General features: G+C 31.7%; 1 protein-coding gene and 1 long non-coding RNA gene across 3 annotated transcripts; one reads left to right on the forward strand and one right to left on the reverse strand.

Moving 5' to 3' along the window:
- The first annotated feature begins 1,232 nt into the window (after positions 1-1,232).
- On the forward strand, positions 1,233-6,693 carry LOC148627101 (uncharacterized). Its single transcript, XR_015919716.1, has 4 exons — positions 1,233-1,404; positions 4,533-4,619; positions 5,005-5,043; positions 6,481-6,693. It is a non-coding gene; the product is annotated as an uncharacterized LOC148627101 (long non-coding RNA).
- Positions 6,694-9,120: 2,427 nt separating this feature from the next.
- Positions 9,121-27,811, reverse strand: LOC148627102 (phospholipid phosphatase 3-like). 2 transcript variants are annotated; one of them, XM_088567439.1, is made up of 8 exons: positions 27,491-27,811; positions 26,533-26,668; positions 21,978-22,129; positions 20,557-20,846; positions 18,139-18,196; positions 17,407-17,583; positions 16,694-16,776; positions 14,381-14,518 (listed from the first exon to the last, which is right to left on the reverse strand). In XM_088567439.1, coding segments are annotated over exons 2-8 (819 nt in total). In that variant the 5' UTR covers positions 26,591-26,668; positions 27,491-27,811; the 3' UTR covers positions 14,381-14,517. The 2 variants fall into 2 exon arrangements, with proteins under 2 accessions (XP_088423556.1, XP_088423565.1); XM_088567430.1 differs by lacking the exon at positions 16,694-16,776 and having other exon boundaries at positions 9,121-14,518.
- Positions 27,812-27,831: the final 20 nt, after the last annotated feature.

The following is a 27,831-nucleotide window of genomic DNA, read 5'->3' on the forward strand; positions in this document are numbered from 1 at the left end:
TTTCAAAACGAGGTCGTTTTAGACAAATAAGCAAAATATTCACTTTCTAAATATTATTAAGTATGATTTGTCATTGAATGTTTGTGAAAACTCTTGCAATTATTAAAATGAAATTAACATCAAATGAAAGAGAAAAATCTGCTGTATGACAATTGCTATTTTAATAAGTGTGCTTTGAATAACAATAAAATGATGACCAAATGAATGTACCTATGTCTTGAGAAAGAAATATCAAAATTTTCATTTTCTTAAACTATACCTCAGTAAGCTGTTATTCATTGTGTCTTTCTGTTTGTTTAACCATCCGAATTTACTACCAAATAACACATTAAAGAAACTTCTTTAAAATGATATATGTTTTATTACATAATAATGAGTTTGAAATACTTAATTCACTGTTAGAAGTGGACCAATTTCATTAATTTTCCCTCTTGCAATCCTTGATAATTGGTTCTTACAGGTAAATTTTGACATTCTTATTATATTTTAGTGTTTTGAGAACACACCTTTCGTCGGTATTTTCGTCATAACTTTGTCATTATCAATTTGTCAAATTTATAACTTATATAACTAAAATCATGAATAATTTCTCTTCATCCAGTTTGTATATGTCAAATGCAAATCATATAGGCATTAAGTTTAACCAGCATAAAGACCGGAGAGACACAGATGTTTTACACATTATATAGACTTTGTTAAGAATGATCAGTCCCTCTTATATAAAGCCCCTGGTCTTAAATCTTATTCAGGAATATGCATGCCGGGCAATATCAAATAAAATAGGCAATTGCAAACTCTTTTCTGACCATGATTAAACCACCTATATTGGCACCCTCTTTATTAACACGTTAATAATTCATCTATTTACTGATATCAATAAATGATTCAATAACATGTTCAAAAATGTTTATTAATGTGTTGATAAATTGTACAATTTATTGATATCAATAATGAATTATTAACATATTGATAAATTTCTATTTATGTGTTGATAAATCATTTATTGATATCAATATTTATTTATGAACGCGTGAATAAATATGTTATATTTATTGATATCAATAAATGACAAGTAATTGATATCAATAATTAATCCTTAATCTCAATAATTCATTTATTGATATTAATAAATAGGTAATAAATTCCACATCGGCTTGCCATATATGTTGATTGGGAACGTTATTGTGCTTTACAGTAATATATTTCATTTGGTCTTCTTCTGTATCTCGTAGACAAGTGCCTTTACAGACTCCTTTGTAGAGAGTTTCTACTCTCTCGTCTAGGCACCTGCTCCAAGTAGAATGTTTTTTTTTCACTAACATAGTCATAGAGTTGATAAAAAAAAATTGCTTTATTGATTTTACAGTCATGAAGCCATGGATGTGGAAACTGGAAATAGCTAGGGTAAGTATTTGTACACTAAACACACTAACCTCCGCAGCCAAACAAACTTGGCGCAAGCATTATGCAAGGACTGACTGTTTCAATGTATAATACCACTATTTCTGGTCTCCATTACTTTTTATGTTAAATTCAGCTTTTTAAAAGGCTCATTTTTTACATCAGTACAGATGGTGGTAGAGGGGTATCATTATGATGGTCACCCTTTACCTTAACTCTCATATTCATAAAAATATCAGCATACCTTATGTGTCTTCTAAGAAAGAACGGTGAAGTGAAAGTAGACATGTGCAGAAATCACTACTTTTGTTTTGAAATTAAGCCATATCAAGGGGCCTAGAGTTTTTGTTCAGAATTGTTTTACCGTACAATGAATAAAGAAAATGAATTTTTTACTTAGAGTATTACTGATTCATTCAGCTTTCAGATGACACCAAGTTTGTATACCTCTACTAAACAAGGAGAGTGATAGGGTGCAATATTGGGACTACTTCGTGTCATTACGAACTACTTTCTTGTATGTTCTAGCGACTGGTTTCCGAAATAGTGGTATTACACTGTCAAGTGTTTGTAATGGCTCTACCTGAATTGTATGATGCACACCAGGACATAGGGGAAATTCACCTAATTGTGGACAGTTTTTCAAATTGGAAGTTTGATTGTCTATGGAGGCTATATGAGGACATGCTAGTGCTTGTATATAACGGAAGAGGAAAAAGGGTATTACATGATCTATATCCCCTGGTTATATACACTACGAGGCCTCTTGATTGTTAGAAGATTCTTCAATCCCACAACGTCGTCTAAATGCGGACAGTAGGAGTTCAATTGTGGACTCCTTGTCGTCAAATTACTGACACTTTTTTCAAACAGCACTCAGACACTACATGCAAATAATTTAGCTATACCCTTTAGATAACAACTTTTAATATTCTTTTGCTTTGTTTAACCATTGCTCTAGTTACTTATTTGTATGTATAATACCTCTTTAGCTCATTTCCATATAAATACTATCTGTAATCATTTACTTAGATTTACATGAAGTGATATGTACAATTTTTAAAAAGATTTCTTGAAGGCCTCTTATAACATTTTTCTTATAAGTACTGTCTGTAAATCGTTTGCATTAGATGGAATAGAACAGATTAATTGAATAATTTACTGACTGACGGACCACATTATACTGCAAGACACAGTCAATGGATAATGATACAAATGTATATAAAGGGACAAACTATTTAAAACCTTTCAATTATTGTTATACAAGCATGACAAGGGCATTTTATGTGGAATTTGATGGACAGTTTTTTAAATGCCATGTAAAATTATTATTAGAACAATTTAGATCTTCAATGTTGCATTGCTGCTTGTATGGAAAATTTGTAAGTTCAAAGCACCCGACATAAATTTTATACCCTACATGCCAAGTTTCAGGAGTTTCTGTTCAGTAGTTTCAGAGGGGTTAAGAGTAAAAACTGATACTGACATGATATTTTACGACAAATGGTAAATTTGTAAGTTCAAAAAGTCATTACTTCAATAAAATTTGGAGACTCAAAATTCCCTGATAATATGGACAGCTTCATATGATGTTATTGATTTATACCAAGTTTCAGGAGTTTCTGAGGGTGGGGCATATAGTATTGTATGTCTGTTACATGTATACCAACATTTTAAGAAATAATGCTGCATAAATATGTTGAAGTTGCTCTATTGCCGATGTTGTTTGAGGATGTAAATAATGTATTCATTGTTGAAGGAGCTGGGGGCATGCAACATCAAGATGCAGAACAGGAATTAAAGTCTTGTTCCTTGATAAATTGGATATTTTCAACGTATCGTGTGAGTTGTTGCCACACACACATTCACTCCATAATCATTCTTTTTGTATTAGTAATAATAAAGATATAGATATTTTTGATTTTCCCCAACATCATTGTGTTGATAACTTGATACATGTACCACTATGTTGTCACTTTATTCATTAGAACATAATATCTTGTTTCCACATTTAGGCTATCATACCTTTTTTGGTAGTGAAAATGCAGACAACACATTTTTCATAAAATTAACACAAAATTAAAAAAAACTCTGTTTCTGAGTCGAAGTTCCCCTACATGTATATAATATGTGCAACCTTTGGATGGACAAAATCAAAACAAGAAAGGACTGGTTAAAAAGTGAAATGATAGTGATTGATGATTTAGCCAGAAACTTATAACACAATTTAGGTGCATTTCCATTTTGAGTAAATATGAGAAAGGCATTAATCTTAAATGTGAGAGGAGCAAAATAATACTTGGTTTCCTTTTAAACAGGGTACACTTCATGTTTGGCTTCCAATACAATTACATTTATAAATCATCCTGATATACAGTTTGAATTGTCCTAATATACCCTCAGAATTGGACTTAAACAGTTTTAATCCCGCTAAGAATATGGCTGCCATTACTAAAAATAGACCATTGGGGTCAAATTGGAGATTTTTTGGAATTAACACGAAAACCAATGGGTTAAGCTTAATACTGACAGAGTAAAATTGATCAGCATGATGAGACAGACCTATGCTGTAATTTCTTTTAGATCTGTTACCTGATGTCGTTAAAGTTATTTCCCTTAAAGAGCCCATAAATGACTATGAGAGATTTATTTTAAAATTTGAAAACTGGGTGGAAAATTAAGATGCTCTATTGATTAAATGATTTTTATGACAATAGTACAGTAGGGTCAAGAGTCCAATTTTGAGTTATTGCTTTAGAAGGCTGAAAAGACTATTTTTGACAAGGTCAGCGATTCAGGCTCTCTAGAGCCTCTATGTAGATATTCTAGTCTATTAAGCAACATATAGCTAATATAATGAACTGACTTGCCTTCTCAGAAACTTTGATAAAATTTGTAAATTGAAATTTATGTATACAGTAACTACATGTATAACTCCTCTTTCAGGCAGCATCATACATGTCTTTCCCTACCTTGATGTTTTATACTTTCAGGCAGCATATATGTCTTTCTCTATCGTGATGTTTTATACTTTCAGGCAGCATCATACTTGTCTTTTCCTACCTTGATGTTTTATACTTTCAGGCAGCATCATACATGTCTTCCTCTATCGTGATGTTTTATACTTTCAGGCGGCATCATACATGTCTTTCCCTATCGTGATGTTTTATGCTTTACACAAGTCAGAACCATTGGTACAGTACTTCTTTCCCAGTTATGTGAGTATATAGTGTTTCTGATATTTAAAATATTTGTTTAACAGTGTACATTGTACATAATACGGTATAAAGCTCTCCATCTGTTTGTCATTATGAAAGGAAGTTCCCTTCGATTTTTTGTTGTTTTCAAAGTTTTCACATTTTAGTTCTTAAAAGATTAACAACTGGAAAAGGGAGAACATGCTTTATAACCATTATTTGTTATTGGCTTACATGTGTCTGGAATCTAGAACTTTTAAAAACTCAAAACTTCTTTTTCAGTGGAATTCTGAAACACATTTTTCTGTTTACATCAAATCAAAACTATTGTAAAAGCTTAACATGTACAGATAGTGAATCTTGTAAGGCTTCTTTCATGTTTAATCATTAGTATTTTTTTTCCCAGAGTATTGATTATAAGGAGCCACCTCTAACGACAGATGAAGTAAGTAACTAAGATATATGTACCTATGACATCATTGAATTTAAGTGGGCAAAGAAAAATATAATCAAACACAATATATTGAATTAATAATGATAGTGGAATGTGCGACTTCTACTGATCAGAGAGAATTAGGTACTCAAAGTCACTATAAAACTGACTAAAGCAATTCTCACTATTTGCCAGCTTTGAAGTTGCTTATTTATGACGAAAATATAATGCTTTCCAGGGCAAAAGCTTGTCACAAACGTAGAGGTCAGGTCCATTCACTTTTACTGGAGTTATCATTTCGACATCAAGAAATGCTTCTTTCGGGTTCTAAAATTCGTAAAATGGGTCACATCACAACCCCTAACGTTATATGAACCTTATGACCATTATTTATTTGGAATAAGGGGCAGAAAACAAGCATTTTAAACAAATTTAATTATATTACAAGGTTTCATACGACAAAGGTCAGGCAGTTATTGATTGTGGGGGTTATGACCCACAAGCTATATCACAAGGTTTCACACGACAAAGGTCAGGCAGTTATTGATTGTGGGGGTTATGACCCACAACTTATATCACAAGGTTTCACACGACAAAGGTCAGGCAGTAATTGATTATCTGAGATATGATTCACAAGTTATATCACAAGGTTTGATATGACAAAGGTCAGGCAGAAATTGATTGTGGGGGTGATGACCCACAACTTATATCAGAAGGTTGCACACGACAAAGGTCAGGCAGTAATTGATTATCTGAGATATGACCCACAACTTATATCACAAGGTTTCACACAACAAAGGTCAGGCAGAAATTGATTATCTGAGATATGATTCACAAGTTATATCACAAGGTTTCACACGACAAAGGTCAGGCAGAAATTGATTATCTGAGATATGATTCACAAGTTATATCACAAGGTTTGATATGACAAAGGTCAGGCAGAAATTGATTGTGGGGGTGATGACCCACAACTTATATCACAAGGTTTCACACGACAAAGGTCAGGCAGAAATTGATTGTGGGGGTTATGACCCACAACTTATATCACAAGGTTTCATACGACAAAGGTCAGGCAGAAATTGATTGTGGGGGTGATGACCCACAACTTATATCACAAGGTTTGATACGACAAAGGTCAGGCAGTAATTGATTGTGGGGGTTATGACCTTAATTGTTGATTGTTGGTATCACTAAATCTTCCATTAATGCCCTCTTTTGAAAATGTGGGAAATGGACAATTCTTGAAAGCAACTTAGAGGAATTGAATCTGTCTGAATGTGACATTTCAATGTGACATATCAGTGTGACATTCAGCAGCTGTTCAGATAGATCCAGTTCCCCTAAATTGCTTTCAAGAAGAAACCTTGATTTTAATAGAGTTAAAGTATTTCCAGATTAGGACCATGCAGACCAACTCCAACTTATTAACCAAAATGTTTTATTTTGTAGAAATACATGAAGAAATTAAAAAAGTTGAAAAAAGTCCAGACTTTAGAATCAACAAAAGGAACAGACTGGTCTGAGGAACTCAGAAAATTGGAAGAAAAAAGTTGACACTTTTATTGTGCTTTTTGTCAAATTATGGTATCATATGAACTAATGGTTTGGTAAAAATCATGTACATCTCTGTAAATAAAATGTAATACATTCAAAAAATTATAATTGAAGTCATTTGTTTCTTGCTCATATTTTATTTTGCTTTCAATGTCTGTTTTTTTTTTCTTGAAAGAAAATTTTGGTAGTATTGTATTTTTTTCTTCTAAAATTAACCATAAAAATACTATGTTACCTGTAGATTTCATGCTAAACATTTTTAAAAGTTCTATTGAAAAATCATTCAACATTAAGAACAGCACAAACAGATTTTTTCCAATGCACCAAATAACCAAAATTATTTTATTTTGAAAATGAATCTCTGGACTTTTTTAAAAGAAATCAACAAAAACCTAATAATTGATGTAGATATCACATATGTAGACCCACCTGAAACAAAATTCTGATATTAATCTTGTAAAGACTGGTGGTAATACAAATGGAAAATTAAAAATTATTCTTTTATCAAAGGCATTGATGTTACATGATTTCCAAGTTAAAAAAAAACACAAAAATTTGACTTTTAGGTAAAAATAAGTGGTGGCCAACATGTCTATTCATCTGCAAAATATCATATCAAACCTATCTTGAAAAAAATGATGAAAAGCAACAAGAAGCACAAGTTTGATTTTAAGGACAAAGGCCCCCTACCCTGGTAGCAATTAATCTTCAAAATAGCAACACCGAAGACCCACTTTGTTAATGACTTATCATTATAGTGTATCTACCATGCTGCAGGGCCTTGGTTATTTCCAGTTAACTTACAATTTGATAAGTATGCTATTTTACCACAATTTTACCTTCTCTGCTAACTGACAGCATGGAAGCAAATTACTCACACATGTAAACAATATTCATACACTTTGGTAGTAAATTACATAGATGATTTTAAAGTACACATTCTCAGCTTTATTTTGACTACTTTTAATCAGAATACACACAAATAATGACAATAGTACGGTAAGGTCAAGAGATCAGCTTTCAAAAACTATAATGACTTTTATTGACCAGGTGAGCGATACAGGCTCTTTACAGCCTCTAGTTAGTAATGACAGCCATGTTTTTTGCCAGATCAGAAATCCCTACACAAGGATTTTTTAAAAAAAAACCTAAGTAACATTCATGCAAAATTTGGTTACAATATATTGAGTAGTTCAGAGGAGAAGATATTTGAAAAAGTTTACAGACGACAACGGACACATAGTGATGGCAATAGCTCACATGGCCTTTTTGCCAGGTGAGCTAAAAAGGAGGGCTCTAGATTTTACATGTCATCCCATATGTTGGAAATGGCATGTTGAATAAACTTCAAACTATTCACAGTTGTTGCAATTTTTTTGAAGGTCTGTATACATTTCAGTGAAATTTCTATTTTTATACCCCCTCAGTCAGAGTTTGGGGATTATATAAGGTATCACCCCGTCTGACTGTCCATCCCTCAATCTGTCTGTCCTCATTCCTTTTTGTAAGTGCAACTCCTCCTTAACTGCTCAAGAGATTTTGATGAAATTTATTAGGAAGGTTGGGTATCAAATATAGATGTGCATAAAGGAACATAATTATTGTCAGAAGACTCCAAAGGGAGATAATCCAAATAACAGGTTTTACAAGTTAAATAAGCTCAACTCCTCTTGAACAGCTCAAGGGATTTTGAAATATTTTTGAAATATTGGAAAATTGGGAAGATATGTACCAGTAGATGTACAGGAAGGAATATAAATAATGTCAGCAGACTCCAAAGGGAGATAATTCAAATTAAAGGTTTTACATGTTAAAACCTTGCAAGTGCAACTCCTCCTAAACCCCTCAAAGGATTTTGATGAAATTTTCTAGGAAAGTTTAGTATCTTATGTAGATGTGCATGAAGGAATATAAATGTTGGCAGACTCCAAAGGGAGGTAATCTAAATTAAATGTTTTACATATTAAAACATTGTAACCCCAACTCCTCCTACATTGCTCAGAGGATTTTGATGAAATTTTATAGGAAGGTTAGGTATCATATGTAGATGTGCAGCAAGGAGCATAAATTATGTTGCCAGAATCCAGAGGAAGATAATTCAAATTAGGTTTTACATATTCAAACCTTGCAAGTGCAACCCCTTCTAAACCGCTCGAGAGATTTTGATAAAATTTTATTGGAAGGTTGGGTATCATATGTAGCCATGCATGAAGGAATAAAATCATTGTCTGAGGACTCCAAAGGGAAATAATCCAAATAAAGGGTATTACATGCCAAAACCTTGCATGCACTACTCTTCCTTAATTGCTCAAGGGATTTTGATAAAATTTTGTAGGAATGTTTGGTATTATATGTAGATGTGCATGAAGAAATATGATTACTTTTGGATGACGACAAAAAGAGACAATGCAACAAGTGTTTTACATCTAAGTCCATTTAAGCAGGAGTATTTTCTTTGTGAGCTTGCTCAAAGTATTTCTAGTTTCCCCGGGACAATGAAGGTTGTAACACAAGATGATAGAAATAATAACAAAATAAGAAAAATAGATTTTATATGATTGATTTGCTTTACAATAACAGTAACAATTATAAAATACACAGCCTGAGTGAAACATCACACAACAAATTAGCTGGTTTCACGTAAATCAATACATGAATGCAAATTATGATCACAATTATATAATGCAGTATATATCAAGGCCTCTCCAGTGTGCTGCATCCGTATCACAAACAAGGTACATAAGAGCGAGTGTAAACAGTATTAAACATAGTATATGTAAGTCTTGAAGGAGCCAAGTTGTTTTTAATTGTTTTTCATTATAAAATAAAACAGTCTACCTTATGCAAATGCAGGACCCTAAACAGTGAGGAAAAATATATGGATACAAACATGTACTTCCAATCTAAATATCTACATTTTAATTCGTGAAAAAAATTCATACACCACTGGTGTACCATAGCATTATAAGAACTTCAACAGTTTACTCACAATATTTCTATTAAAGTCGGAGGGGGGGGGAAGCAGGCTGAAGTGAAAGAAAAGTCATAAAATCACAATGTCCAAAATCAATTACTCTGAAATAGGTAGTGAAAAATAATTCTAAAATTGCATACAAACCAAATGTCTACTGACAAAATGTGAAGTCTAGAGAAGATACAGTGAATATTGGCTCCCTTAAGCTAAAAATAACCATGCCACTGACAACCACCTATGGTGTATACACAATTCAGTACAACTTAGATTACAATACAGTGGTAAATAAATGTCAAAAGTTATTACATTGTATAACCTTAGAGTCAACATACAAGCTTATGGAAGATATTCTATTTTGCACAGCTAAAAGAGGGGCTTGAAAGTATAGTATGTGTTAAGCCATTAAGCCTGATTGTCATGGCCAATATTTAATGAAATGTTACATAGAGATCACTCAGGCTTCCTTCTGTGGTATGGTACCTTGAAGTATAATTCCATAATGATCTATAAACCTATATTCAAGTTATTGTCTGGACAAGAAATATCTAATGATAACAGCATAATACCATTAAAAATGCCACAAGATACATACTAACATACATTGTTACATGTATGTCACTGTGGTTATCATTTCTATTTTCTATAAATAACTTAACATTATAGTTACAAGGAACTAACAGGAAAACAGATATTGACACATTTATATTTTCAATATTACTACAATCTAAGTCTCCAAGGAATGCCCAAAATAAAAATATATTGTTATGAGAATCTGTCACTGTGGAATGTTATTAAAGTTAAAAATAAGCATAACCGTGAAAAAATCATAAACCATATGATCAACTTAATAAAAAAGGGAAAAAATCTAAAAACATGAGGCTCCCAGGAGCCTGAATAACTCACCTGGTTAAATTTTTCCTTTCAAAGGTAATAGATTTAACAAGTTGTTGTCCGAAAATTTTCACTCAAGATGATTTTTTCAGCTTTCAAGGGCAATAACTCTTACAAGGAGTCATCTGACAACCTTGATCCCTAGAAACTTTTGTAGGCCTTACAATAAGGATCATATCAGCAATTGAAAGAATTTGGCTAAATCTAACAGTTTTGGAGATATATGCAAAAAGTACTGTCTGACCTCTATGTTCTTTTTTTAATGTTTTTCGACGGATCAAAAATCCCCACATCAGTTCTATGCAGGATAACCCAAGAAATATTCCTACCCAGTTTGGTTCCAATTGGTCAAATATTGTCAGAGAAGAAAAGTGTTGAAGAATTGTTCATGACAACAGAGACGATGATGATGGATGACGATGGATGCCAAGTGATGGCAATAGCTCACATGGCCTTCAGTCATGTGAGCTAATAAGGCATTCTTATTTTTACTCAATAAATTTCTAGCATTGCCCAATTTTTCATTGCTACATTATAATGCTCTTTATCTTGCATATCACTTATTACAAAGATGAACTCCTAATTTTTTTTAAAAATTAACTATTTGCCTAACTGGTCATCAAACCTTTAAAAAACGAATCTTTATCAAACCCATTGAAGCTTAGTTACATAACCCACTGTTTTCTATTTTTTGTTTTTATGTAAAAATATTTAAGTTAAATGAATTATAAAATGTATTGCATTCAGTACAATTATTCAGATAATTGTTTCAGTTTGTATTAAAAAGAAGTTTTTTTTGTGTCTAAATAACTCAATTTAAAAAAAATTCCTTAGTTTTTGAATATCATAATCAATGAAATACATCATAGATTAGAGATACCATATAATCATTTATATCGTTGGGGGACAAAGTCTTAGCACATGTGTGAAAAAATCGTAGGCGGACAAAGTCTTAGCACATGTGTGAAAAAATCGTAGGCGGACAGTCTTAGCACATGTGTGAAAAAAATCGGAGGTGGACAGTCTTAGCACATGTATAAAATAATCAAGTGTCTTTAAACATCTACATTTTAGTTCTGTTTTACAACATGTGGTCCCTAACTTTCACGTAATAAACAAACAGAAGTTTCATATTGGATAATGACCTTTTTATAAAAGTCCAAATGAACAGTCCATATGATTTCCACATTGGATTATCAAAAAGTAGGTCATTGGATGAACAAAAGAGGGTCATAAAAAGAACTCGTGTCACCATTTGTAAGTGTATGGTAATTTATGACAGGGCAACTAATTTACTTGTTTCGTTGTAGCTGTATAATTTATAGATTAAGATACAGTTTAGTGTATTGTACAGAATATTTTATACTCTTCCATATCGTAATGCAAACAGAAATTGGGCACTATCCCTGCAAAGACTTGTCCAATACAGATAAGTACACAATATTTATGTACTATACACTACACAGTATAATAATCTTTTATTATTACACCCAAGGAATTGCAGAACACCATTTAGTTTTCTAAAAATGTTGATAATAAAGTAACATTGGTGAAATCAATGTTTGAATGAAAGCAATATTATGAAGTGATCTCTTACCAGAAATATCAAAATTCAATTTTTTTTCCTCTTCATAGTATCAATATGGCATTCAGATTAGAAATATTGAAAAAATAACATATAAAGCACACAATTCTATATAAAAAAAATGTTTGTTTATTGGGGTTTAACGTCCGAATATTTCAGCTATATTCAGATGATATAAAACACCATATTTTTGTAATAAGATATATTCTAGTTGTACACTTAGCCTTGAAAAAAACCCTTGTATAACCAATAAAAAGAACTTCAAATAAAACATGTACTGACCTGCATGGTATGGAACATTTTGTACTTACCAACCTACATGTTGATACCACAATATTCCAGTTATAGAGCCATATATAAATATACAAACAAAACAATGGTCATGTTACTAATAATAAAACACAAATATGGTGTTTATCTCAAATATACAAGTGGCACTCTTAACATCAATGTATATTAAAAAATATCACATCAATGTATACTATAAATATCACATTGAGGTATACTATAAATATAAGATCGATGTATACTATAAATTTAACATCGATGTATACTATAAATATCACATCGATGTATACTACAAATATAACATCAATGTATACTATAAATATCACATCGATGTACACTATAAATATCACATCGATGTATATAAATATAACATCAGTATAACATCAATGTATACTATAAATATCACATCGATGTACACTATAAATATCACATCGATGTATATAAATATAACATCAGTATAACATCAATGTATACTATAAATATCACATCGATGTACACTATAAATATCACATCGATGTATACCATAAATATCACATCGATGTATACCATAAATATCACATCGATGTATACTATATATTAGTTTCTTGGGTAAAAAGAGTTACACTGTACAAAATATATTGCATATTTTAATTAAGATGCTCACGGAAAATATTAATAAAAATACAGATATTTTATGCAGACTTGGAAGACAAAAATATTCTAGTTATAATTTTATAAGACTTAGTAATCATGGTGTACTACTTTTCATGTTTTTTTTAAATGAGTTTAAAATACTTAGAAAGATTGAACAAACACTAGTAACATCTTAAATTCATAAATAAAATTTTCCCAAAACATGAAAAATAATTGAAATACAGAATTATTCAAATACAACTTGAATATTTCACGCATAAGTAAAACAATATATATTCATTAGGTACCATGATATTGATAGTATATATAATTTGACAAGGTAAATAACCAAAATATGACCAGGAGAGCCAAAGAATGCCTACAAATAAATGTTAGGAAATTGTTCCATGCATAAGTTAAATGTCAATGTGTTCTTGGTATGAGTGATCATATTTTGATTATTCATGAAAACCAATTCTCTATTCTATTTATTATATTGAATTTTTCAGTAATTATTGCTATTCTCTACATAAATTTTATATTTTTTAATTGGTGGATTGATTTCAATGTTGTGACATTTTGGCAGGAGAAAGAGTAAAATTACCAAATTTATTTTGCAGTGCAATTTTTTTACACATAGAACATTTGATAATTCACTGCTATCTTTGTAAACAAAATTACTAATACAGTGATAGGATATAATTAAGAGAGATGTATCAGGTACATGTTATATTATGGCAAAACTACATGTAGAATGGTGCCAATCTAATTAAAATTAGACCTATCAATTGTTCCATTCAGTCATGTAGGATCAAACAACACTCCATTCTACTTTCTGTTCAGATTACCATTTCAGAATCCTCGGGTTTTTCCCTTTGAATATTGCTTTCAAAATCATGAAAGATGAATTATGATTGGCTGATCAGAAAGATCATCAGAACAGAAGGTTTAATTCCTACATGCAATGACAGAATGAAACAATTGTTAGGTCTAATTTGAATTAGATTGGAATGGTGCTTCCCCATGCTCAAATTGATTTAGCCACAGTATTAGTAGTAACTAATTTCTGAATATGTATACAAATGAATACATGTGCTTATTACAAAATTAACACATGAATTCAGACATCCATCCAAAATGTCTTAATTTGCTTCTGTAAACTATTCTAACCACTGATTTCTCTGATAAAAGTGAATTTTGAAGTCTTATCATTTCAGATTATATAACTTAGTCTTTAAAATGGTTTACCACCAAATCATCCAGTTGTTGGGTTTCATTTTATTTATTGGGATGGATGAAATAGTATTTATAATTGATCTAACACTAAAAGCCAGCTGACATATTTAAATGAGATTTTTTCAATAATCAACATAGATATTCAAAGCTTTTTTCATTAACTTCACAATCTAGTTGTTAGCAATATTCAATGTTACATCTCCATTACTGCGTGATGTGGATGTGCTTGAAGACCCCTCACTAATATGATCATCTGTCCTTGTAGATTTGTACAATGGAAGCCCTGAGTTGGTGGCACAAGCTGATGACTTGTTGTATGCCATGGGTAAATCTGTTACCATGTATATCTAAAAAAAATAATAAGATTGTAGAAATTTTACAAATAAGGTATTGATAATACAACATCAAGTAGTTATTTATTGTGTGGTGGCATCATATTTTTAAAATGTTTTGTTAGGTAACATCTTATTGTAAACAGAAAGGAGATGAAGAAGGTGTTCAGGTCTTCTCTGTAGTTGTCATATCTATTGTAAACAGAAAGGAGATGAAGAAGGTGTTCGGGACTTCTCTGTAGTTATCATATCTATTGTAAACAGAAAGGAGATGAAGAAGGTGTTTGGGACTTCTCTGTAGTTATCATATCAATTACTATTCTTAAGGACATAGAGTGTTTCAATTCTTTTGAGAGTTGAGTTTTCTCATGAAATATCCTATGATAAATAAACAATCCCGTCAGCAGCCTGTCTATTGTACTGAATATTTGTTGTCTTCAGAACATGTGATAATGAACAAGGAAAAAAAGTGGATGAAGAAAGAAAACAACAAATCACCAGTTATAAAAACAGGATATTTTACAGGACATCAAATGACAAGTCACCAACTGACATTGTGTTGAATTTTAAATCCAATGACACTTAAAAACAGATCAAACTAAAATTCAAATATTTATCCAGTTAATTGAAAAAAAAATTCACCTATTCATATTCCATGATTTATCACTCTAAATCATTTAAACAAAATTTGGCACAGGAAGAGGTACTGAAAGAGAAATTCAAACTCTTTATCTAGACTCTGTAATGTCCCAAAATAACTAACGTTCACAATTATTTAATATTCAAAGAAAGATAATTCCAATTCATAAAAAAAAAAGAAAAAAACATGTGAGACCTTAAAATAGCTGAAATTTAAATTTGATCTGTACATCATGATATTCAATAACTACATAAACTTTGAAAAAGATCCCTTGATATCTTTCATCTGGCCCCACAACTACAAAAGTTAAAAACTACTGAAGTCTAAGAATATTGTTAACTTCCATAGTAACTCCAATCAAAATTTTTGTAGTTGAACCTTTCACAAACAGTTCAAAATTTTCTCAAACTTAGTAATCTTTTCAAATTTTGTACCCTTGGATGGACAGACAGATGGACACTCAGCTACACTATTGTCATAGGGTATTACATAATACATTTCCACTTCATGTGGCTGGGTACAAAATGTAAGTTGTTAAAACCTAAAAAAAAATCCTTTGATATGGCCTACTTTTATCAAGTTTGTATCAACACACCAAGTGGCTGTGGAAAGAAGCCGCTGATAAAAGTGCAACAAAAATGTCACCAACCATAAAGGCTTGAAAAATGTCCACCAGGTATTATGTTTTGAAAGGTTTGACATTGGTAAGATCAGTTTGGAACCTCTAACTGACATTGTATACCAAATAGTAAGTGGCTTTTTGTTATCATAACCATGTAAACTTTCAAAACCAGTGAATGTAAAGTCAAATAAGATGCACTTTGAAAGCCAGAATCAAAAGGGGTTCCTGTCATCTATTTTGTATAACATTGCAGAATAAGAAATGAAATATGTAATAGAGTCCATCCATATACCATTTCCATCTAGTTCAACCAACTTTGATTTGCAATGTATTTTCTGAGAAAATGATCCTTAAATAAATTGTAAGTACCAAAATATAAAAAAAGATAACTGATATTGTGCACACAGTGATAAGCTCTCATGTATCATAGGGCCAAGTAAACCAATTCTGGTGAAATTGGAATCAATGGCACTGGTTATACTTTTATGTTAAGGATTTTCAGTTTGTAAAAATGATATTTTTTTTTTAATTTTTGTTACAGGTTAAAATCAGAAGCTTGCATGCCATTAAGAAGCAAGTGAACATATACGCACTATGTATTAATTTTTTTTCAATCATAGATATCTCTATTATATTTGTGAAACAAAGTTTTCCATTCCGATAAGAAGCTGAGATTACAGATAGTACAGCAATCCTAAGTTCTGAACTAGAAAATAAAAATTTCTTCAAAGTATACAATCACAATGAGAATGTAACATCATTCCATTCTTAGATGTATCTTAAATTGTTAAGCTCTAAGAAGAGGTACAGAGTCCCAGTACCAAACTAATATATAAGTGATATAATTCAGGTGACAGTTAGTGCATGACAAGGCTAGGTGGGGTTATGACAATGCAGGAATACACAACAGATATTCAAATATTTATACCAAACTATTTCATATGAATAGGAATCTGATCTTGCTCTGTATTTTGTTTTTATTTTTCCTTCACTGAGTGGAAAAGATACAAGCTGAAAATCAAATTAGATAAATAATATATGAAAAATGCATTAATCACTGTCAATTCCTTTTTTGATAAAGGAAAATACAATGTAGCAGTACATGTATTTCACATTTTCTGATAGGCAAAATAAGTTCAAAACTAAGTATCTTTTACTGGGTCCTAATTCATAATGTTTTAAGGATTCTTAATCATCAAGAACAAACTGAAATTTCAACTTACTGCTATCACAAATATTATATGGTTATCACAAAAAAAAATTATAAACAATCTTACGTGTCTGTATGAGGGAAAGCTATGGTAACCAAAGAAAAGCATGCTGAAACACTGAACACTCTAACACTTCAGTAAAAGTAGTCATTTTTAATAGGGTACCAATTTTCATGAAGGCAACCATTCTGGACAACTACTATTATTTCACTTAAAGCAGATCATGTTTGCATCAATTTCTGCCTTTTACCATCATATCATAACCAGTCAACACACAGCAAAACATAGGTAAACCTACACTACAGCCGAAAACCATACCCAATTCATGTTTTTAACCTCTAATTACAGACCAATAAAAAAAATCACAAAAATTGATACCCAAGTATATAATCACTTTTACAGCATGTGTCCAAACATAACCTGAACTTACAATAAAGGAGCAGACTATACAGCCAAGGACTGCACCACCCAGAACATCACTCCAATGATGCATGTAATCTGATATCCTTGTCAATGCTGTGTAGTATGCCAAAAAAAATAGAATCAGTTGGATGAATGGGCGAACCAATATACACTTCCGCCATCTGAACTTCACTTGTAGATAAACCTATAAAAGAATAATACCTTGTTCAAATTAACCTTGTTAAATATAGGTCTTATTTTACACAGTTCAGTCTTTATACTACAACTAACTGTACAAATGAATTCAGATTGGTGGTATGTACGTTTTGGCTCTTTTCCTTGTCATTTTGCTTCTAACAGAAATATTTGGAAGCATTTTCGACTAAATAAGCACTTTTTTGTTGTATTCACACTTAAAGGTCATCCTTAAAAATGGTTACTCTCACTTTAATAAATGGAGTTTTTGTTTCATTCACTCTACATTTTTCTTTGTTTCTCACTTTCTATTATACATGTACATCGTATGATATGAACATTTTATGTATACATACTTATAAACATGTACAAGTGTACAAGTATGCAAGCTCCTCTAATCCCATATGCAAGTATATGCACATGTACAAGTACATGTATATTTAATTAAATTCCAAGATTAAAATGAGAATATTGTGGAAAAAATAAAATGTAGAGTTAACTTATATAAGTCCATACTTCAAAACTAAAAATTTAGGAAATGACAAAAATATCTGAAAATACTTACCACAAGATATACCATACAATAAAATGCAAAGGATGTATGACCCGATGGAAATGATAATCTGAAAAAAAAATCAAAAATGTATTGAAACAAAATAAAAATCTTTCTTCATTCATTCTTACTATTCCAAGCATAATTCCAAACACAAACAATTAATTAAGGCTACAGACTCCATGGTGCAAAAGTTGTGGCAGGATTGAATTAACTACACATAGTTCAATAGAACCCCAACCCTTCTCCTTTTTTAGGGAAGACATCAAAATAAACAATGACACATGATTAAACTAAAATTCAAAGGAATTCTAAGTTAAATTGTATAACCATGGAACATAATTAAACAAGCATAAAAAATGAAATAAACAAAAGACTACTAGAGTCCACATGCCTTTGCTTATTTTTTTACTGTTTGGTTGGGTTTTTGTCTCTGATGCATTTCTTTGCAATATTCAATAAACTACATTCAGGTATATACCAGTACATGGATGTATGGAAGTTGTACACAGTATACTTGTATTACTAGTGATTTATATACATGGATGCATGGATGTTGAACACAGTATACTAGTATTACTGGTGATTTATATACATGTATGGATGTTGAACACAGTAGACCAGTATTACTAGTGATTTATATACATGTATGGATGTTGAACATAGTAGAGCAATATTACTATTGATTTTATACATGGATGTATGGATGTTGAACACAGTAGACCAGTATTACTAGTGATTTTATACATGGATGTATGGATGTTGAACACAGTAGACCAGTATTACTAGTGATTTATATACATGTATGGATGTTGAACATAGTAGACCAGTATTACTATTGATTTATATACATGGCTAGTATGGATGTATGGATGTATGGATGTTGAACACAGCAAAACTAGTATTACTAGTGAATTATATACATGGATGTGGAACACAGTAAACTAGTATAACTACAGATTTATATTTCATGTTGGCATTATTTTTTCCTGGTAAAAATAATATAGATGTTTACAAAATGATGGAATTTTTAATTGACAACATATTTGTCCAGTGTGGTGTACATGTTTTTCAACAAATGGTCGGCATTCCAATGGGAACAAAATGTGCTCCTTTACTTGCTGACCTATTCCTTCACTCTTATGAGGCTGACTTTATAGCTGATCTGATCAGAAAGAAAGAATATCGTTTGGCTAGATCCTTCAACCTCAGTTTCCGCTATACAGATGATGTATTATCTTTAAACAATCCTAATTTCGGGGATTTGATACATCGCATCTATCCAAAAGAACTTGAGATAAAGGATACTACAGACACTGTGAAGTTAACCTCATATCTTGACCTACACTTAGAAATCGATGGTAAAGGAAAACTACTGACCAAACTTTACAACAAACGTGATGACTTTTCATTCAGAATTGTCAACTTTCCTTTCATATGTGGCAACATCCCTTCAGCACCTGCATATGAAGTGTTCATATCACAACTCATACGTTATGCCAGAGCTTGCCGAAACTACGCAGACTTTTTGTATCGCACTAAAACTCTAACAAATAGGCTTCTGGAACAGGGTTATGTTGCTACAAGATTGAAGTCATCGCTACAGAAGTTTTATGGTCATCATCATGAACTTGTGGATTGTTATGGTGTATCCATCTGCACCATGAAAACTGATTTATTCAACAGGTCATAGTTTTCCTTTCCTCATTTGTCTACCCCGGACTTGACTTTTTATGAGCAACTCGGTGTGTGTTTCTAGAAAAGCAGAGGACGCTTACCCTACCGGTGTACCTGGTCCATGCTCCCAGTTTTCAGTGGAGTCAGAGTTGCTCATTTGCTTTTGTTACTTTGTATGTATGATTTTAGTTACTTTATGTTCTTTGTTGTGTATGTCTGTTTTCCATGTCCAGTCTTTGTCCCTGGATTACATTCTTTTGATTACCGCTATAACCTTGGTTCCCTTGATTACTCTTCCATAACTATTATAAAAATTTATACTTAAAACATGTCAGATATGTAAACAGTTACAATGTACATGTGTACATGTACTTCTTTTTTTTAAGTTCTATTATGGTAAATTTCATCTTTAAAAAGAAACTTCTGTCATGTTCTTAGAGGCTATCCTAAGTACCATTTATACTGATAGCTGACATTGCATATATTTGATATTGTCTTTTTGAATGCACAAAACTGATTTGAATTCACTTATAACCTATAGATGCTTCACCAAACCTATATGTGCTTCAATAGCACATGCTGATCCAAGGATGGACGTCGATAAGAAAAAAAAATGTTTGCATGAAATCTTAATTTTTCACCACAAGTTTCACCAATATTTTTTGCCTTGCTTTGCACAGCATTTAATTCAATTAACGCCCCCCCCCCTCTATACTCAAATCCTGGATCTGCCCCTGAATACAGCACACTGACCTAGCTTCCTGTAGAGCTTTAGTGTCTGTTGTTGTACAAACATCATTCTCTATGTACCCAGTAAGAGCTGAACAATTAGCTGGTACTGTAGGATTACACAGGGTGATGAAATGTGGCCGTAATCTACCCAGGCTGTATTTACATATATCTGTAGTTAACTGTGTTATTGCACACCCTAACAAGAATGGAGCAACTGCTCTATATAATGTTTTTAGATAGGGTTTGTTGTGTACAATATTCTTCAGATCTCTTTTGAAAACAGACAAGGAGACACCTTCTATTATAATCATCTGAAATTGAAAAACACATTTATTAATTTATCTATGCATACCTGGTAAATCCTGGAAGAGTTTTTAAATACATTGTATTTCTCTAAATACAAGTATATTACACTTGTATTTGAACACTTACATGTATATGAAAAAGTTTTTTTTAACAATGTCAAGTGTTACTAAAATCATAAAGGATTTACAGTTGTTCTCTATAAAAATCAAAGATTGCAAGATATTTTTGGAAATGACATGTCATGGATTTAGCTCAAATTTTCAGCTGTTTTGGATGCTTACAGAAAGTGACTCTCAATATCTACATGTATTTTTATGTTTGTAGGGTATTAAAGTATCAGTTTTTTTCTGAAGTCTGTGATAATGCTTTTACTGTTGATACTAAATGGACATGGTAATTGAGGGTTACCCCATACTTCACAGGGATCGCGTTGGGATTTGCTGATTTCCCAATTTGATCTGGTGACAAAAATAACTATTAGGTAATTTTCTTGGCTTTTAGGTTTTGTACATTAAAATTGGCAGGAAGTTTGTCAGCAACAGGCATCCCCTCAAATCAAGCAATTGAGCTGACACTTGGTCAAAGTTAATTGACCATAACCAATTTACGAGTTTGAGTTCATCAATACAGAAAATTTATGACAATATGGTCATTTAGTATATGAGGATTTTAATAATCTATTTCTATTATTTTGTAAATTTTGACACATAAAAAGAAAATGAAATTTTCTCCTATATCACCTGAATTACAGAGTGAACAAGTTCTTAATTCTCTAGGAACATTTCCCCATTTTTCCCTTTCCTATAGGTAAATGATGATTTAGAGTTCTAAATCTACATAAAGGAAAAATGTCCTAATCTAATTAATCAAAATAATTTACAAATTGTGGAGTATTCTTAAAAATAAGATTATTTAACCCTTTATGAGACATTTAAATGTCTGCATACAAGTCACAACAAGAGTTGTTAAACAAGCAAATCAAAGGTAAATAGACCAGGTGACCCTGACTTTGGTAATTAAGGGTTACTCTATATCCTGGTAATTGAAAGTTACTCCATACTTTGGTAATTAAGGGTTACTCCATACTAGATAGGCTGGTTGATGAAACAATAGATCAACAATAAATCTGTACTTACTGATATAACAGGAAGTAAAATACCAACAAAGCAGACAGCTAGAGTAGGTACAGTATCAGGTTTGTGTGGGTGCATAAGACTTTCATCATCACAGTAAAATCCTCGCTTGAATGGTTTGGCACTGAGCTTTAAGATCAGGATAGGAATTGATACTGTAAAACACAAAAGTATAATCAAAGTGCTGTTAGCACTGATGGGTTTTTGATTCTTGTGAAAACTGTACCATAAACAAAATTTAGAAGATAACATGATGTAAAATAAAACTATAATCATACTTTTGTATTTCACATATTAATCAGAACTGTTCTAATATGTATAAACTGAATTTTCAATCAATTACTGATTTCTGTGGTAAAAACTGTAATAAATAGTTAAACAGTATCCAACTTCACAAACATTTACAAAATTTTTGTCCTGTTTCACCTTTTCCCGAATTTTTAAAACATGTCCCAAATTTAATTTGCAATCACATTCAGAAGATTTTCAAAACTAGACACTTTTTATCAATTTGAATATTCCCGCCAATTTTATTTGGTTAAAATCACTAATCTTCACTTCCTGTTAATTGATCATAAAATACTGATGATAGGATGGAGAATTTGACAGATAATTGTATTAAATGGGACATGCATAGCAAATTTAATGCTTCTTGGCACATAACTGCAGAACTTCATTTTACTACTAAACATCCAAAAAGGAGTCCCTCAAATCTTCAGTTCATTTGAAGACTAGATCTTAATTTTATTTGCGGAAACAATAGAATATTATTGAGATGAATAATTGCCAAAAACTTCCTTACAGATTATAAAGATGTACTGAATGATATGAAAGGAAGTACATTTGGACTATATTTTTGTGTAGTGTTTAGAAACAATGGCAAAGTTCATGTTATACTAATGGAAACCCATAATTTAATCGGGTACAAATTAATAAGCATGCCACGTGGGAATTTTTTTAATTATCATTTCAAAAAAGTTTCATATGAAGTTGAAAATTTTAAGAAAAAATTCTGAAAGACATTTTGATCACTAACACCCCCCTCCATTAAAGTGGTGGGGGTTATTTAGTAGAACATTTCATATGTATTTTTTTTTTATCACTAACCCCCCCCCCCCACACACACACACACATTAAAGTGGTGGGGGTTATTCAGTAGAACATTTCATATGTATTTTACATGTACCAAAAAATGTTACATCATTTTTTTCCAGATTAGTGTTTTGAGTATAATTTATCTACAAGGATGTAGGTCAACTTTAATCCAATGATAGTTGACAACAGGTGATTGATGACATGACAACCTGAACACTTATCTTCCCATTAACTGTCACACTTCAATGAACATTCCTACTATTTTAATCAATTTTCATGTAAACAAGGTGTAAATTGTAGTATTTATATTCCATGAATGAAATAAATTTTAATCTTAACAAATTTTACAATAAATTACTATACTGTTAATTTCATTTACATTGCAACTCCCTGAAGAAACACATATTGCATAAAGAATATTTCATACAAATATTCAAAGTCCAATGAGGGGTACATTCGAACTGTAAATTTTTATTGCTTACTGGTAGCAGATAATTATAAGCACTTATGTTTTTTCTTTTGCTTCATTAACAATTAAAGATGCTGATAAATCTTCATGGAGGTTTTTGTATGTGATGATGTACATGTATAAACCTATCACTTCTATACCTGGTTACCAACAGTCAACTTTTGTCAGTTGTGTGGCTTTTCCGATCAATGAAATGAGGGTGAAAGATTAATTATTTAAACTCATGATCAATTCAGCAAAATCAAGTTTTTGGTAAAACCTGTAAACAGGACAAGTGGTGAATTCGTGTAAATATCATCTAAATCATGTAAGTTGGTGGATATGAATGCAACAAAAACCCAAGTAATAAAATACAATGTACTGATGAAATTTAAAAAAAAGTGAGAAATGTCTAGCCTTCAACATACACACAATGTATTGGCAAGGTTTAATTGGCTCATTTAAAAAGTTAACATACATATACATGTACATTTGTATTTGAGAGAAACAACAACTAACATGTATTACAACCACAATACATGTCCCTGACTGGACACAAACTATAATGTATGATCAAATAGGATCTATTAAAAAGGTCATCAAAAGTGTAGATAACTAAAACAGATTTCTGTTTACATCTCATTCTTTCATGCAAATATAATAAGATTTTATTAATGATTACATTTTGTACATGTACATTTGTACCTATATTCCCCCTCATACATGTACATGTACAAAATAGATGTATAAATTGGTTATCCCTTTCATTACTTTTACACAGTGCCTACTTGTATTAGCTGAAAAAATTAAGGTGGATCATACCTGAAACATTTAGAGGATAAATTTTCCTAATTTTTCTAAACAATGACCTTTAATGAACATATTATAACATTTAAAATAAAAAACATAGGCCATTGAACTTGATTTTAAGACAGAGGTGTCTACATGTAATACAAAACATTTTTTAACAATATTTTATAGAGATTCTTTAGAAAATTGTCATTGTTTTCCTTACTGATTTATATCTCAGATTCATACAGATACATGTAGGTCACATTTGTGTTATTACTTCATATTGGTACAAATCATTATAGAAATGACTAGCCTTGAGCCCTTACTGTGGCTTACAGTTTCAGCAAATTTTAAGTGTTTTTATACTGTAGATTGAGAATAAATTTATAGCTGTCATTACTGTTTTTGACTTCTGGTTTAGCTAATAGAGGAATTGGATCAGTATCACAAAAATAGTTCTGATACAGCCTTCCAAAAAAAAAAAAACTGAAAAAATCAATCACCCGTTAAAACAGAGTTAGAAATAGTAGCTTGCCCACCAGCCTGAGACTGGCTATTTTTTGGCAGGGCTGGCTAGTTTTAGCAAAAATCTATAAAGCCATGTAGTAAATGTATTGAAAAGTTGTATTCAGGACTGGCTAGAATTTGAGTGAGTTTCCTACCTTGGTTAAAATATTTATTAAAAAAAAAATGCTTTGCTGTACAGAGCCTCATACAACAAAAGAAGTCAAACTTTGAAGGTGTGTTAACACTTATTGAAGACCTTTTAGTGATATCTGTATTTACCATTTTTATAGGGTTTATACATTTTAGTACAATGGCAAGATGTTGCATTTCACAATATCTGTTCCCTTTTCTATTTAATAGCTGAGGCAAGTATGGACACACCATTCAAACTTGATATAGCTCTGAATTTTGATTGTGACAAAATATTTGACACAGGATAAGAAATTGACCAGAATCAGTGGCATTTTATTCATAAATGGTTCCAGTCTGACACAACCTAAAAATCAATCCTAACCTTTCTACGTTGCAATGCAGCATTGCACCTTGTGGTACAAATTTAAAGAGGTCCATTCACATACAGTTCAATTATTGATCTTTAAAAAGAATGCTTGTTACGTACCCTTATTCCTAACTATAGTCGGCGTCACATAAATAACATACTGTTAAAATTTGAATAAAAATATTTTCTACGACTTTATTGACACCTACCGTCGTTTAAATTGTCTTAAATGACTTGCTCATTCGTTTAGCCAAACGGCTTCTCCCTAAACATTGAATCGTTAAATTCCGGTCAGATTTTAATTCTAGGTGGCAATATTTACATTGTAAAAAGTCGGCCATGTTTACAGTGATCGGGTTGCTAGGAGATGTTGTTTACGTTTAAATGGTTTGTCCAAAAACCGAAGAACCCAGAATGCAATTCGGCGTTATTTCGGATATCTCGGATTTATTTTACGCGAACAACGTATAATACCGAGAAGTTGATCAAGCAGACGATTGTCACCGGAGTTCGACGGGAACTTACGCACTTCGTTTGTAAACAAATCGTCCCGTAAAAACCAACATGGCGGATATTAGTATGGGATTTTCCCGTAAGGATTTGTTACGCATGATTTAAGCTAATAAGCGACTTGTTTTTGAGAAGCTGTTTGGCTAAACGAATGAGCAAGTCATTTAAGACAATTTAAACGAAGGTTGGTGTCAATAAAGTCGTAGAAAATATTTTTATTCAAATTTTAACAGTATGTTATTTATGTGACGCCGAGTATAGAACAGTTCAACTGACAACCCAAATTATACAAAAAGTTGGAGATCTGGCAAAACATATGCAGAATTTCCATGCCTAATACTCATCAAGCATGCTCAGGTGTTGTGTGAGATAGAGTGTACTGGGCTTTGTTTATAAATTATAATCTTGCTTATCTCCTTGTCTAAGGCTAAGCCCAAGATGGCAAGAAACAAAATGAGTGACAACAATGGATTACAGCTTGTCATCTCGTGAACTGTTACCCTTATCTTTTTTTTTGAATACTTACAAATTCATATTAACTAGAATGATAATTATGTTTTATTAAAGAAACTGTCCTCGTGATTTTCTGAAAAACTTCAACATATTTCATGTATTTGTTCAGGAATCAAAATCCGTGACTGTAGAAAGTGTAGTGTAGAGTAGATACATATAACATTATTTTTTGGTATTATATCACCATAACTTACCGATAGCCAAACAAATAAGGTCTATCAATATCCTCAAAATTAATGATTTCTTCCCCATATCTGATCAGATTGATTTAGCCTGTCAACTGCTAATTTTTCCCTACTACTGTACATACAAGGGGGGAAGTAACTGGATCTGGAATGTGATAAAAAAAAAACCTAGATCGGTGCCGGAACTAGTAATTTTCCGAAAATGAAATCACCGCTTATAAAATAATTTTGATCTATTTATAATTTCCCGTTTTCAAATCTAAATCATTTAAATTTAAGCAACTGTACACTGACCTGAAGTTTACTTTTTCTAATTTGCATTATCTCATAATATGAGACAAACGGACAGAGCTCAAAACACAGTAGGACCAACCACAGAAGCTAGCTCCTACTATTAAATATAATCCTTGAGAAATTCAGTTTTTCTGCACACATGATACCAAAACGTTCACCTGCAAATGCGTGATAAACAAATGCTTCTATAAAAAAAATCCTGGTCCCAAGGGCCTGTGGATGAAATAACACAAATTCCAATATTTATCTTAAAATAACTACATGTATGTGAACAAGTTTTTTATTAAAAGTTTTTCGATCTGAGCAAGACTGACACAAACATCTGCTGAAGTTTGATAAAATGACCGGCATGGGCTGTCAAAATTTCTGGACCCTTGATCTGCTGGTTATATAGACCTACGCCAAAGCGTTTGACACTATGGAGAATAGGACTTTTCTATAAATTATTAAAGCAGAAACCCCTCCCAAAATATTTCGCATTATTTTTTTCTGTGTATCATAATACAACTAATTGAATAAAATTCACAAAGTGTCTAAGCACTGCGTTCAAATCAGAATGTGGAGTTAAACAAGGTGATGTTCTCAGCCCTTAATACTTTTTAATATCTTTATTGATGATATCGTCAAAGAATTGAGAAAACATAACAGTGATCCCGTAAAAAAAAGGTAGTACCTGTGTCAACTGTCTTTTATATGCTGATGATATAGTGCTATTGTCAGAAAGCAAGCAGGGTTGACAAACCAGTCATAAGTCCTTCCAATAGTTACATAATAGAAAAGTTTCATACAAAATTTCTAAAAGAAATTCTTTGTGTCCACTGTAAAACATCAAATGTTGCTTGCAGATATAAACTTTGAAGATATACAGTGCAGTCAAAAATAATGTTTTCAAGTATTAAATTTCTGAATCATCTCCTATCATAAGAAAATACTTTGGCATATAAGCTTTTCAAAGCAACTGAAAATGATAATCCTTGGACTAACATGGTCTACTTTAACATACAAAAACTTGGT

The sequence above is a fragment of the Perna viridis genome, chromosome 1 (assembly GCF_037379345.1).
Source record: "Perna viridis isolate PV_CMFRI_1.1 ecotype Kerala chromosome 1, ASM3737934v1, whole genome shotgun sequence".
Taxonomy (NCBI): Eukaryota; Metazoa; Mollusca; class Bivalvia; order Mytilida; family Mytilidae; genus Perna; species Perna viridis.